At 37.4% G+C, this 15,138-nt stretch overlaps 1 protein-coding gene across 2 annotated transcripts; it reads right to left on the bottom strand.

Moving 5' to 3' along the window:
- Positions 1-1,693: 1,693 nt before the first annotated feature.
- Positions 1,694-15,138, bottom strand: LOC130246616 (tripartite motif-containing protein 16-like protein). Of its 2 annotated transcripts, none has more exons than XM_056479689.1 (6): positions 14,530-15,138; positions 13,771-13,857; positions 7,529-7,762; positions 7,283-7,436; positions 7,093-7,152; positions 1,694-2,237 (listed from the first exon to the last, which is right to left on the bottom strand). In XM_056479689.1, exons 1-6 carry the CDS (start codon positions 15,121-15,123, stop codon positions 1,708-1,710), a joined length of 1,659 nt encoding a protein of 552 aa, XP_056335664.1. In that variant the 5' UTR covers positions 15,124-15,138; the 3' UTR covers positions 1,694-1,707. The 2 variants fall into 2 exon arrangements, with proteins under 2 accessions (XP_056335664.1, XP_056335653.1); XM_056479678.1 differs by lacking the exon at positions 1,694-2,237 and adding an exon at positions 3,213-3,456.

Raw genomic sequence — 15,138 nt, 5'->3', positions numbered from 1 at the left:
TAGACTTACATTACATGGTAACACTTTACAAGGCTGAGCCCAAGCACACTTGAATCATCGATGTGGCCGTTTAGGAGAAAACAGGAGTCTACAGTGTCAGTGAGCGCCGTCTTGGAGATGAGATGTTAAACCGAGGTCCTGACTCCCTGTGGTCATTAAAAATCAAATTACACTTCTCAGCCAAATTCCATCCATCCAATGTAAATGTTACAAATAATACAGTCAAATTAAGATGTGTCCTCACAGTAAAAAACACGGCTTCTGTCATTAATATCGTTTAGGGAAGGGTGTGGGTGGGTCAGCTGGTCAGTCAGAGACAGCAAAGGAGAACTGGTGAGAGATGGATCTGTTTTTTCCACTCATTGATATTTCTGTTGATGTCATGCTTCTCATATACAATAAAAACAAGGAATTAAAAAAGGTTTAAAATTTTATTTCAAATTAATTAAGACTCTTGAACAGAATAGAAATTGATTATACAAAAATACAGTGGGGTCAATTCAGTCATATATGGCAGTGCTCATTTAGTAAATGCACAGCTAAACAATATGCTAATAGGGTATATGCACACTGACTTTTAATTTCATGCAGCCAGCCTCAGCGCTTCTGATGAACTGTCTTTCCATTATAAAACTGCCACATTTAAGATCTGATGTAATGTGGGTCTCAGACTGGACAAAAAGCAAGGCAATAAATTCCATTTCCCCCTGCCGTGTCTTTAAAATATGACAGTTTATTTTAGCCCAGTATTTTCAATGGAGTTTCTGCACTCGCCTGCTGATCCTGACGGCCCTAGCGGATACACGGTCTTTCATCTCGTTTTACGCTTGAACAACTAAATGAATGCTTAAGTCTATTTAACTGAATGTATTTTACAGTAATTATATCGATGCTGTGACCTTTAATGTTGAGTTATGCCAAGTTGTCACAAACAAAACAATGCATGGGAAATGGCTTTAGCATGCTAGATGCAGTGCACTATGTAACAAGCTATTGGAAACAAGCTAACGTTAGCTAGATAAGTAAAATTCTAATAGCTAATATAGCATATTCATGGAAAATTACATCAGTAATCAGAATTTTTGCATCAACTAACTGCACTAACAGTGCTAATTAATAAGAATGAGGAAGCAATGGTGTTTGAGGCTCACAGTTTGGCCATTTCCATGTACTGAACTCTTATTAATCAGCTATGCCTAGATATATCCAGATTTTCATTATATGGCACCTTTTAAAATTTATATTAATATGAATAAATTTTATTATTTTTAAGCTTAGTTTGAATGAATGATTCAGTGACACATTCACAGAGATCTCACTTGCTGAGAGATTCAGAGATTTTGGTTTGTTTTGGGACAACATGAAAGAACTGTATTGGTTCAACACATGATTTTTTGAAGTGTCAGTTTTAGTTTGAATGCTATAGGGTAGATATCAATATTTATATTCAAAATGTAAACTATTACCCCAGCATTTCTATGATCATTTTAACATTTGTAAATGAAAATAAACACTACATCATAGGACTAAAGCTAGTTAAAGACTAAACTAAACAGTTGAAGACTATAACAAAAGTGTTAAAAGTGAAAAGTCTAAATGTACATTGTGATCATGCTTGTCTTTTGGGGACAAAACCACATGCATATTTGAGATATTATTCATATTTGAACAATTAATCATGCAGCTCTAGTGGAATTCGCTTGTCTCTTATGCTTGATCACACAATTTTACAACTGAATAATTGCAAACCTCAAACCCAGGGTAGAGCGGCTGAGTGAATGTGGTGTGGACTCTGTGAATGAGGCTCATTGTGTCAGAGACACTGTAGAAGGACAGAGTTCCTGCACTGTGGTCTACATACACTCCTATTCTAGACAAGCTGGACACTACTCTGAGTTTAGACTCTTCACCATTGTGCCTGAATAAACATCTGGTGTCAGAGCAGTACAAACTCCATGACTGATCATTACATCCAAATCTACACTCACTTCCCTGACCCTTTCTGCTGATGCTCTGGTATGACATTGAAATACACATTCCTCTGCCGCTCCTCTCAAACTCCCAATAACAGCGTCCATGCACACTCTCTTTACACAATACCTGAGCAAAACTATCAAATCTGTCAAGACGATCAGGATACTGCTGTGGTTTCTTCATCCTAGTCACCACTCTGTTCCCCTCAGATAGCCTCAGACATTTATAAGCTGTGTCTGAGTCCAGTGTCAACTGCTGGTAATCTGGAAAATTATTAAACAGCAGATGAAATTTAAGTTTTTATCAGTGAAATGTGATAGCTGGAATGTAATCAAAAATCACACCAGGCACAAAGAAAAGCTTTTTTTTGTCATTTTAATTTAACATAACTTAATAAGTGTTACCTGGTTAGCATTTTTATGTATTATATTTAAATTTGCTTATATTTTAGAAACGTTATTGTTATAAACTTTATTGTCTGCAAAAATGTTGGTAAAATCCAATTCTCTTATAAATTTTGCTTAATTTTGAGTATGTTTATCACATGCAAAATATATTTTTCACATTTATTCTGAAATGATCTTTTTTCATTTAGATAAATCATAAATTTTAGCTTTAATTAGGAATTTTGCAAACTGTGGCTATACATTATTAGGAGTGTAATTTCTCATTATTTCTCATTGTTTACTGAATACACAAAATGAGTTAATATAATTAATCATTATTAAAGGGCAATTTCACCCAAAATGAAAATTCTACAATCATTTATTCACATTTAATTTGTCCCAAACAGGTTTGAGTTTTTTTTTTTTGTATTCTGCTAAACACAATAGAAGATAATTTGATGTTGTAAAGCTGTAATCATTGATCCACATAGAGATAAACCAGTAAAATGTTATCAAAGAAAGTGACAGAAGATTTATTAAAATACTAAATCTCTCAAAGTTCAAACAGAAATATCCTCATCAGAAAAAGATGAGCAGAAAATTCACTATCCAAGAATTCCAAAAGAAAGGTTTCAGCAAAAGGCAAAACGTCTCAACTAAAAGTTCTCCACAGGAGGTAACAACAAAAACAAAGCAAAGCAAAGGCATCAAAGGTAATCTGTATGGCAATAGCAAGCACTTGAGGATTGCAAACTTGAGAACAGACTACTTATATTGAACACCAAGTGAGAAATTGAACCCACAGAGATCTAGTTGGGAGAAGAATTCATGACACGAAGTTAAAAACTCTGACTAAACCCTCATCTCCCCTCCTCTTTCTTCCTAGGACAATTAGGTTTTTCTGCATGGTAATTTCTAATCAACTTGTGGTCTAGAATGTCCTTGGAAGAAACCCAACATTGCTCCTCAGGACCATATCCTTCCCAGTCCACCAGATACTGAAGGGACCCGTGAATTCGACGGGAATCCAGTATCTGGCAGACAGTGTAGGCTGGTTGACCTCTGATGATGCGTGGAGGAGGAGGAGGAGGTTTACCTGTTAGAACAAAGAGAGAAGACAAAACAGGCTTGAGTAAAGATACATGAAAGGTAGGGTTAATTCTTAGAGACTTGGTAAATACAATGTTAAGACACAGGACAAATTCTTTGCAATCCTGAAGGGTCCGGGATTCAAGCCGTAAGGGAAGGTTTTTGGTTTATAACCAAACTCTTTGGCTAAGTCACCAATAGTATTTGGATGCAGACTTGAATATGCCAACTCAGACATGCAGTCTCAGCCATGCAATGTCAGACACAACGCACTCAATAGAGCTAGTGACACAACTGTATGGGGTAGGGTTAGGGGCAGGGTTAGGTGTGTGCATAAAAAGCACTGCATGCAGCTTAGCTTGCACCCGGTCTCCCTCCAGACCCTTCTCCAAGTCACAGGTGATCTTCTTTCGCAGTTTACTTGCTGTTGGTACTGTTGTGAAGAATTAAATAGTTTGTGTCTGGACCCCTCCATAAAAGGTGGATACGATGGATCAACTGCCTGGGTGATGGTACACCCACCTTAACCTCTTGCTCAGGAAAAAATGGAGGTGCATAATTAACATTCAAAATGAGAAAGTCCAGTGACTGAGGACTGTAGAATGTTATGAGGATACTCTGCCCAGATGAGGAATGATGACCAAGTGGAAAGGTTATTGGGAGTCATACACCACAGAATGAAATCCTGAAGACAGGCCAGCCGAAGCACCCAACATCTTGCAGAATGTCTTCTGTAACTGTAATGAATCGTGTTGAATCTAAATACATAAGTTAGTTCTGCCAAGGAAAGCTGAGGGAGAAGTACATCTACCAGCCTTAGAGAATGTCTACCACCCCCATAGTTATAGCAAGTTTCCACATGATGGGGGCAACAATGTTAAACCTTGACCAGATGTGTGAGACCAGTTTGAGCTTGGGATGGTGCATCTGGTTTGAGATTCTTAAAACCTCAATACTGGAACCAACTGAAAAAAACATCCACCATCGGGCCAGATGGGTGTTGAGACATTTGGCCGGTTGTATATATTCAAGTTTCTTATGATTTGTTAGATCATACAAGGCATGTTTGGCTCCCTCTAAGGCGTGCCCCATTTTTTTAGTGCAAGCTTCACAACTAGCTGCACCTGATCACTAACATGGTAATTTCTCTCTGTTGAGGTAATGTGAAAAGAAGGCATATGGACAAACTCTACTATTGTCTTTCCTTTAGGAGAGAATAGACTTTACACCAATGTCAGACACACATCCACCTCCACTATGAATGGCCTTAGAATGTGACAAGATCACACTTGGTTTTCAGGGTGAGGAAAAGTAAGGACGGAAGCTGAAGTGATGCTTGAGTTCCATGAATGCAGAATCAGCCACAGGATCTCAGTGAAATCCCACAGTCCTCCTTTTAGTGAAAGCAGATAAAGGGAATTTTGAAATAAAATTTCTGTAGAAACTACTGAATACTAAGGATTGCTGAACAACCTTACATTCTCAGGATCTATCTTGATGTGGCCAGGTAAAATGACGAACCTGAGAAATTAGACTTGTGAAATTCACGCTTTTCTGGCTTAAAATACAGATGGTTTTCCAGTAGACAGGCGAGGCCTCTTCTGACATGCATTAAAGGAAATTTGAGAGGATTAAAATGTCATCCAAATAAACAAATACAAACTGATCATGAGTGCATTTCTCTGAGAATGCTGTTTATTAGTGCCTGAAAAACTGCAGGGGCAATAGTGAGGTCGAATGGTATGACCACATTCTTGTAGTGACCAGTGGGTGTATTGAAAGCTGCATTCCATTCATCCCTTTGCAGTATGCACACAAGATGATAAGGATTTCGAAGACCAAACTTGGTGAAAATGGTGGCTTCTTGAAAAAGTTCAAAAGCAGTGAGCATGAGGGGGTAAGGTGCCACCTGGATTGCAAGCTAGGAGCCAAGGGTGTCCAAGGATAAACGGAAACTTTGGAGATTGAATATGGTATAGACTCAACTTCTCCTGATGGTGGTAGATTGAAACAAGAATAGTCAGAATAGTCAGTGCCTACCATAAAGTGTTGTCACCCTCTGAGAAACTTGAGAGGTCCAGAGGGTATTTGTAGGCAAATGGCAAAAGCAGAAAACATACAATTTCTAGCAGCCTAAGAATCTACTTAGAACTTGAAATGGTGTTGATTAGTAAGAGGGAGAGGAGATTTTGGTAATTGCAATTACAACTTTATTTTTGCTGAACAAGATTGAATTTCAGGAACAAGATGGGCAGGAACTTTGGAAGTGACCTGAGCTTCCACAGTATAAACAATACTTCTCTCCAGCTGCAATCCCATTTCTCTGGGGAGATTCTGGTACTCCCTAACTGAATGGGCTCTGGGGACTGTGGAAGTTTAATCCTAGATGAAAAAATACTGAAAACACTTTGGTTGGATAAACTCCTCTCACAAAGCAGATTGTCCAATTTAGTGCCTTAGATCTAGCTCTCAAGTGAAAAGCTTTTCTTGAAGAGTCTCTGACAGCCCATTAAGGAAGCAGACTGTGAGGGACTCATTGCTCCAGCCACTTCCTGACAAAATTGTGCAAAACTGTATAGCATATTTTGGACTTCATTCTCCTTGTTTGAGGTTCAACCATTTTGATGCTTTTTGACCAATGAGAGGATGATTAAATACCCACTTAAACTTTTCAAATGTAGACTTAATAGGGCAAAACGGACTCTTGGCCCCCAACACAGCCAATGACCAAGAGAAAGCTTTTTCAGAAAGAAGGATAATGACAAAGGCAATTTTGGCTATATCAGAGGAAAAGTATGAGGGCTGAACCTCAAAGATAAAAGAGCATTATGTGAGGAAACGTCAACATGCACTGGGATCACCAGGGTAGCAGTGTGGTGATCAGGGCTAAGCATGCTAATCAGGACTCAGCATGAGGGTTTAATTGAGTACCAGTTTGAGTACCAGTTACCACCTCAATGTTTAAACAGAAAATACCTCATCAAATTGAGATAAGTAGAAAATTCACATTCTCTTATCAGGTTTCTTCAGACCAAGTTGGGCCAATTCAGTATGTAAAATTTCCATTGCCCATAAGCTGAAGAGAGTGGTCTAATTGGTTATTCAGCACTAAATAAGAGTGCGAGATCAAAACCTTAAGTGAAACAATTCAAGTCATGAAGGGACACAAAGATGCAAGGTGTAAATTCACTGCATTTCTCAAATATCTGCGACCGATATGAATTATTAGATTATCAGACATATTTGCATGAGGGAATCCCTCATTGATAATTAACAATCACTGTGATAATAGTAATAAACATTGCTTTGTTTACGCTTTGTGTGTGTACAACTTCTGGTTTTCATCTGTGCTAGTTGATTGGCATGTTCCGGCCTTAAGGATTGTAAACCTGAGAACAGGCTAACACCAAGCGAGGAACTGAACCCATATAGCTAATTAAATACACAAAAATTAAAATAAGAACCAGTTAATCAAATTGAGTTGATTCGTGACCAAAAACACTGTGAACACAGTAGCGATATTTAGTGGGCACGACACTATCCCTTCAATAAACAGACTTGCCGTTTAAGTACCTAATTCTCATTGTCTTCTCTTTGTGTCTGGGTGATTGTTTATTAAAGTCAAACACACAAAAAAACGTACATTGAAGGAACTCATTCCTGCTCTTGTATTCTGGTGTGGAAATCACGTTGATGTATCTTACTAAGGAAACAAATATCTTCAATATAAATAAACAATTATATTCAACCATTTTTAAACTGTGTTGTGGGATTATATTGTATTTTCAAAATTTTGAAAATTCTGAGAGTAAATTAATGCTTCAATGCTTTACCTTTTCGATGCATGTTTTTTTTCGCTTCTTTTACAGTCTGCTGTAGTTTCTCTTTCAACTCGGAGACAACTGTTACCAAATCATCAAAAGAAGGACGAGAACTGATGCTGGATGAGTCTGTAGATCCAGGTGGAACAGTGAGAGACTGGAAACTCTACAGAGACACAAAAGAACAACAGGAATATCAGAAAAACAGATACCTATATCTTATTAAACACAATGTGCTGTTTGTTAGATCTCTGTTACCCGGAGGAAATGGATGTGATTGTCTGTGCATGAAAGCTGATCCAGCTCATTGTTTCTCTTCCTCAGATCATTCATCTCCTGCTCCAGTCGCTCCAGTCGTCCTTCAGCTCCACTCACTGCAGCCTTTTCCTGATCTCTAATCAGCTGTGCCACCTCAGAGTGGGTTCTCTTATTGGAGCGGATGAGCTCAGTAAAGATCCTCTCAGTGTCCTCCACTGCTGCCTGTGCAGAGCGCTGTTAGGACACACAGAGAGAAGCAGCAGAATCAGTCATTCACTCAGCTCTTAACATTACTGCTGCCTCACACAGCCTGTTCCCCACAGTGGCTTCAATGGGACTGAAAAAGTTCCACCACTGGGCTCCGCACTAGCCACATTAACATGTATACGTTTTTGACATTAGGGGCCTGGCAGCAAAGCTGCGAAGGCACATAATGTTTTCATTAGCGTTCCTATTACTATCATTATTATTCCGGCGGATTTAAATAGCAGCCCATATAACCGTATTCGGGAAAGTTGTATAAATTGGCATAATGATAGAGGTGTCAACATGAACCACAGCAAACCTGAAGTCTCTAACCCAAGCTCTCGAGCGCCACCACTTGTCCAAAGTTTCACTTATGTTTAACGTTATACCGAATGGGCTACAATCCAATTTTTTCCCTCTGATTCCTCGGCTCATGCCGATTGAAATGTCATTCCGTTATGAAATATTTTTTGGTATTTTGTATTTTTCACAAAACTTATTTGATCAAACTCTTTATCTGATTTTCATCAAAATCACATAATCTACAGATGATGCTGACTAAAAGTTATGGAATTCAAGTTGATTAGATGAACCGTTTTCATTTAATTTGCGAACAAATCTAACGTACAGTTTACAAAAATGGACTTGAGGTGATATCTCTGTAATGCATTGACGTATTCAACTTGGTGTGTGTTATGACAACTATGGCGTGAGGTTATCTGCAGCGTTTCGGTACACTGCTCTCAAGTGGTCCGGAGATACAAAAATTGCTTTTTTTTGCTTATATCTTCTCAACCCTTTGTCCGAAACTCAGCCATTTTGGGCATGGGCCATTTAGATTTTTGTCAAAAAAAATTCATGTATCATTACAAAGCATGGTATGCAGCGCCACCTTGTGGCCAAAAGTTATAAGCAATTTTTGAAAAATTGTAATAACTTTTGCTAAACATTTCTTATTGGCATGACATGTGTCTTGCTTTGTTCGCTGGATCATGCTGAGACCATTGATACCAAATATGCCAAAATCAACTAAACTTCCTGTCTGCCAGTTTATTTTTTATTGAAAACTTATTTTTTCAAACTCCTCCTAGACCGTTTTTCAGATTTTCACCAAATTTGACTCAGATGTTCTTCAGACCATGCTGGCAAAAGGTTATGGAATTCATCATGTCATGAATTGAATTCGTATCGACAGAGGGCAGGACCATCTAAAGTTCTTACCATAAAGACCATCCAAGGAGCTCCCAAAACGTGAGATGGCCCTCTTTCTTGACAGTTATGAATGGAGTTGCAAAAGACTTTGTGAATGAAATGGGCCAGATTTAATCATGTTAAGATTCCAAATGTAATGTTATTTAATCACGGATTAAATTAAAGCCCATAACAAACATTCCATTCACACAGTTTCTACTAAGTGGTGACATCATTTTTAAAGTTCAGGGTTTGATAATGGCAGTTGATATATAGATATATATCAGTTGAAGTCAGAATTATTAGCCCCCCTTTAATTTATTATTATTATTTTTTTCATTTTTAAATATTTCCCAAATTATGTTTAACAGAGCAAGGACAATTTCACAGTATGTCTGATAATATTTTTTCTTCTGGAGAAAGTCTTATTTGTTTTATTTCGGCTAGAATAAAAGCAGTTATTAACTTTTTAAACAAAATTAAGGACAAAATTATCAGCCCCTTTAAGCGAAATTTTTTTCGATAGTCTACAGAACAAAACATCTTTATACAATAACTTACCCTAATCTGCCTAGTTAACCTAATTAAGCCTTTAAATGTCACTTTAAATTGTATAGAAGTGTCTTGAAAAATATCTAGTCAAATATTATTTACTGTCATTATGGCAAAGATAAAATAAATCAGTTATTAGAAATGAGTTATTAAAACCATTATGTTTAGAAATGTGTTGAAAACTCTCAGTTAAACTGGGGAAAAAAATAACAGAGGGGCTAATGATTCTGACTTCAACTGTATATATACAGTACAGACCATAAGTTTGGACACACCTTCTCATTCAAAGAGTTTTCTTTATTTTCATGACTATTCACACTGAAGGCATCAAACTATGAATTAACACATGCGGAATTATATACATAACAAAAAATGTGTGAAACAACTGAAAATATGTCATATTTTAGGTTCTCCAAAGTAGCCACCTTTTGCTTTGATTACTGCTTTGCACACTCTTGGCATTGTCTTGATGAGCTCACTTTATAATCAATCATCAGCTAAGTGTGAACTCTTGAAATACTGCATATGTTTATTGTGATAAAAATTAAACTCAACTTACTCCTTGGGTCATGCAGAGAACATTGATACCAAATATGCCATTCCTGTCCTCCATATTGATTTTGTCTAAAAAATTCTTTAGCAAACTCTGCCAAGACCGTTGGCTGAAATATCACCAAATTTGACTCGGATCATTGTCAGACGATGATTACCAAGTGTTGCTAAATTCGTGTCAACAGGCAAAATGGTTTTTGTTCGTTTTTTTACAGCACCAACTAATGTGCTGATATAACGCAAAATGGCATATTGGGGGTAGGGGTTGTATTTGGCGCGGGCCCTTGATAATGTCTCTGGGGCCCCTCTAAATGTATGGGCCCTTAGAATCTTCCTAAAAAGGAAGGCAAAAGTTCTGACCAATAATAAATCATTTATTAATTGTTTTCATGATTTTCTGATATTTTTAGAGAAACATCCTTCAAATGAATTCAAAATCTCAGTGTTTCACTTGGTCTGATGCTGCTTACTAACCTTGTTGCTTTAGGCCTCTGGACTGCTTTGCTCATTCGTACTCAGCATTGCTTGGCCCCTTAATGGCTGCTTGCAGCTATATTTTTGATTGAATTCATTCTGAATAAAAGATTTGGTGGTCGTCATCTATTCTATTGTGGTGTTTACTTGCGCCACTTTCATTTTGAATGCATTCACTAGCCGGTCTTGTTTTCTGCCTTTCTTTCTGTCAACATGAATTAACATCCATTATTTCTTATGCATGCTGTTTTATCTGCTTGTTAAGTCGTGACGTATGAAATACTGTTTTCAGGTCCAAGCCGCTACTCATTTGAATTGAGAAAATGTTCATTTATGGCCACTTTTTAGTCATATCACACTTTAAAGTGATTTTTTTTTTATAAAATCATAGTGTACACAACAGTGTCTGGACTTGCTGCATTACAAACACCAAAATTTTACTAATTTAAAAGAAATGTAAAACTTTCTGTCCATCGGATATTAGGCATGGATATATATATTGCGATCATCGCTTTGTAAATGTTTATTATTACCCTTTGATGAGTCTCCCCATTCAGTTTGATAGAGTGCTTGGACCTGGAAGCCGCTTCGCGTGACGTCAGACTTAACAAACGGTTTAGGGGCCTTCAGCACACTGACAGAGAACAGTCTGATTTTCAACTACAATAAATTTGGACTCTTTAACTCAAACTCTGTATCACCACCACTTGACCAAAGTTTCACTTATATTTACCTTTATAAGTCTTGAACCCAATGGGCTACAATCAAAATGATTTTTTCCTCTGATTCCTCCGATTCAAACGCACCCTGTGATGTCATTTTCCGTCATAAATTTTTTTCGATATTTTGAATTTTTTGTAAAACCTATTTGAACAAACTCGTCCTAGGCTGTTGGCCGATTTTCACCAAAAATGAATCACATGATCTACAGACCATGTTAACTAAAAGTTTTGGAATTCAAGTTGATTAGACAAACCGGTTTTGATTAACTTGCGAACAAATTTAACATAGAGCTTGCAAAAATTTACTTCAGGTGTTATCTTTGTAACGCATTGACGTATTCACACCAAACTTTGTGTGTGTTATCACAACCATGGTCTGAAGTTTCCGCAGACTGTGCCCTAGTGTCAAGAGATACAAAAAATTAGACGCCCTAAATTTGTTAAAAAAGTTTCGTCACAGCGCCACCTTTTGGTCAAACGTTATAACAATATTTCTAAAAATGCTTATAACGTTTGACTAATTTTGCCTATTGTTATGAAACTCGTATTAACGCACTTCTTGGGTTGTCCTGAGAATATTGATACTAATTGTGCTTTAATTAACTGAACTTCCTGTCCACCATGTAGCATCAAGTCAAAAAACTACTTTTTTTAACTCCTTATCATCGTTTGGCTGATTTGCACCAAATTTGACTCAGAGCATCTTCATATCATGCTGACAAAAAGTTATGGAATTTGTGTCAATAGGTGTAACGTTTTTGTTTACAACGCCAACAAATGTAATAGCATGATACCAAACTACATCTGAGGCTGTACTGTATCTCTGCGATAGTTAAAGATAAAGTGATTGTCGCCTCACACTGACCACACCATGAAAATTTGGTGACAGTGCCACCTATGGGTCAAGAGTCATAAGCAAGTCATTAGCTATTAGCAATAAAGCTTACAAATTTGGTAATAACTTTTGACTGTATATGCTTATATTGATGAAATTGGTCTCAAATTATTCCTTGAGTCATGTCGACAACACAGAAATCAATTATGCCATAATCATCCAAACTTCCTGTCCGTCATTTTGATTTTGGTCAAACCATTCTTTATTTAATTCCTCCAAGACCGTTGGTTCAATCTTCACCTAATTTGACTTGGATCATCTTCGTACCATGTAGACCAAAGGTTATGAAATTCATGTTGATAGACAAAATTGTTGTTATTTAGCATATGCACAAACTTGATGTTGTGCTGCCAGAATACAATACAGGCTGAATCACTGCAATGGTTTGAAGTATTGAAACCAAACACAATGTGTGTGATCTAGACCTAACATTGACCAAACTACCACAGTTTGAGCCACCTTCAAGATAAAATTGATAAACAAATAAATTCTATCAATAGAAATAATTCAAAATTTATCAAATGACTTTTGAATAGTTTTGTCTTTTGTCATGTGACTGGTCTTGCAGATTCCTTGTATCATACAGAGAACATTGATATAATTTATTCCCTAACTGACACGACATCCTGTCCACCATGTTGAATTAGTTTAAAAATCTGTTGTTTATAGATCGTTAGCTCAATTTGCACCAAATTTGGCTCAGGCCATGCTGCCAAAAACTTATAGAATTTGCCCGTTGCTCTGTAGCTTTTTGCTGTGCTTGTTTAAGATGTGGCTGCTGGGCTGCTTGGCCCCGATAACTGCTGCTTGCACCTATATTTGTAAAATGTTGTTCTTATTAAGCAACAGCATGAATTTGTAGGCAAACAACTACTGGAAGGTAATGTAAACTGAAAAGACAGGCAAGGGGATATGAGTTTAGTGCTGAATGGGCATGTCAGTACCTCTGGCTACCGCTCAGCAAAACATCATGATATACAGGTGCTGGACATATAATTAGAATATCTTTAAAAAGTTTATTTATTTCACTAATTCTGCATGGGCTAGATCGCTCGTGACTGTGAAAACTGTAGTAAATTGCTTTCACATACACAGTGATTACTGTCACTCTCACTAATGCACACTAGTAAGATCCCGCCTTCATTTACGGCTTGCTTATATAGAAATCTGATTGATGCTTTGTCAATATATATGCAAGTCATAACTGACTTGTTTTGCTATTACTAATTATTTCTGCATGTCAGAACAATACTAAACTAGTTTTAGTTGCTTTAATAGACTAGCTCTGTATACCCCTTTAAAAGCATTACCTGTGTTTTAGCATCAAAACCTTTAGCAGTGAACATTAGCTGTGTTGAAAGAAACAGGCTAAATGTACAGTATATTATGTAATCATCTAATATGTGTTTTAACTATGGAAAGATGTCAATATTTATTTTATGTTTTATTTCATGTTAATTATGTTAATATTTATTTTTATTTCATGTACATAAACATAAAAATATTACTCTTAACTACAATTACATTACTAAATCTAACAATCTACTTTAAGTAACATGTCCAACACTGGTAGCCAGCAGCCAGCAGTTAATCTTCTGCGTACGACTCACCTTGTGAGACTTTACAGCCTCTCTCAGCTTCACACGCTCCTCCTGTCTCTCCTCCATTCTCTGCTGAAGTGTCTCTTTAAAATGTTTCTGCAGAACAAAGAAATTACAGTAAAACAAAGTAAACCATAAAAATTAATTACACAAAAGCCTTATAGGCGTCACAGTGGCGCAGTGGGTAGCACAATCGCCTCACAGAAAGAAGCTCGCTGGTTCGAGTCTCAGCTGGGTCAGTTGGCATTTCTATGTGGAGTTTGCATGTTCTCTCTGTGTTGGCGTGGGTTTTCTCAGGGTGCTCCGATTCTATAGGCTATGTGCTATAGGTGAATTAGATAGGCTAAAATTGTCTGTGGTGTATGTGTGTGAATGGGAGAGTAAGGATGTTTCCCAGTAATGGGTTCCAGCTGGAAGGGCATCCGCTGCGTAAAACATATGCTGGATAAGATGGCGGTTCATTCCGCTTTGGCGAACCCACATTAATATAGGGACTAAGCCGAAAAAAAAATGAATGAATGAATGAATGAATGAACAAAACTTTACAAATATAATGATAAAAAAATACAGACTTGTTCCCCACTGTATCAGTCTTTTGTGATGCAGGTTTGTTTTAATTAGATTTTAAAAATCGAATTTTTTTTACAACTTTCATCTGTTCATATATCTACTGCAAAGGTGACAGAGAAGCTGTTGTGTCAATTCTCATACAGTCAAAAAGCGTTTATCATTAAAAGAGAAATAAGCTACATTGCTGTTACATTATACCTGTTTCTCTGCTCTCTCTTCAGCTGGCAATGCAGTTTCATGGGTCTTGTGTTCATTCATCAAGCACAGCATGCAAATAAAGCGCTGGTCAGTTCTGCAGTACATTTCTAATAGTTTCTCATGTTGAGGGCAGATCATCTCCTGCAGTCGTCCAGTGGCATCAGTCACTTTGTGTTGCTTTTTAGAGTGAAATTCCTCATGACGATCAAAGTGAGTCTGACAGTAAGATTCCAGACACACCAGACAGGACTTGACAGCTTTATATTTTCTCCCAGTACAAACATCACACTCCACATCTACAGATTCAGAGTTACACTGAGCAGGACGAGCAGATTCTAGTTTTTTCTTCCTGATATTCTCCACCACTTCAGCCAGTATGAAGTTTTTCCCTAAAACCGGTCTTGGAATGAAGGTCTGTCTGCACTGAGGGCAGCTGTAGACTCTCTTCTGCTCATCCTGATCCCAGCAGCCTGAAATACAGCTCATACAGTAACTGTGTCCACAGGGAATGGCCACTGGATCCTTCATTAGATCCAGACAGATTAAACAGTTGAACTGATCCTCCTGAGCCAAAGAAACACTGGATTCTGCCATTTTACTGCACAAACA

The sequence above is a fragment of the Danio aesculapii genome, chromosome 2 (assembly GCF_903798145.1).
Source record: "Danio aesculapii chromosome 2, fDanAes4.1, whole genome shotgun sequence".
NCBI lineage: Eukaryota > Metazoa > Chordata > Actinopteri > Cypriniformes > Danionidae > Danio > Danio aesculapii.
Note: the sequence above shows the minus strand (reverse complement) of the source record. Positions and strands in the feature narration are given on the sequence as shown.

Coding starts and splice junctions, on each gene's coding strand:
- LOC130246616 (XM_056479689.1), bottom strand. CDS start 15,123: ATGGCAGAATCCAGTGTTTCTTTGGCTCAGGAGGATCAGTTCAACTGT. Junction 13,858..14,529: donor AAGAGAGAGCAGAGAAACAG/GTATAATGTAAC, acceptor TTTGTTCTGCAG/AAACATTTTAAAGAGACACT. Junction 2,238..7,092: donor CAGGAATGAGTTCCTTCAAT/GTACGTTTTTTT, acceptor ATAATTTTCCAG/ATTACCAGCAGTTGACACTG.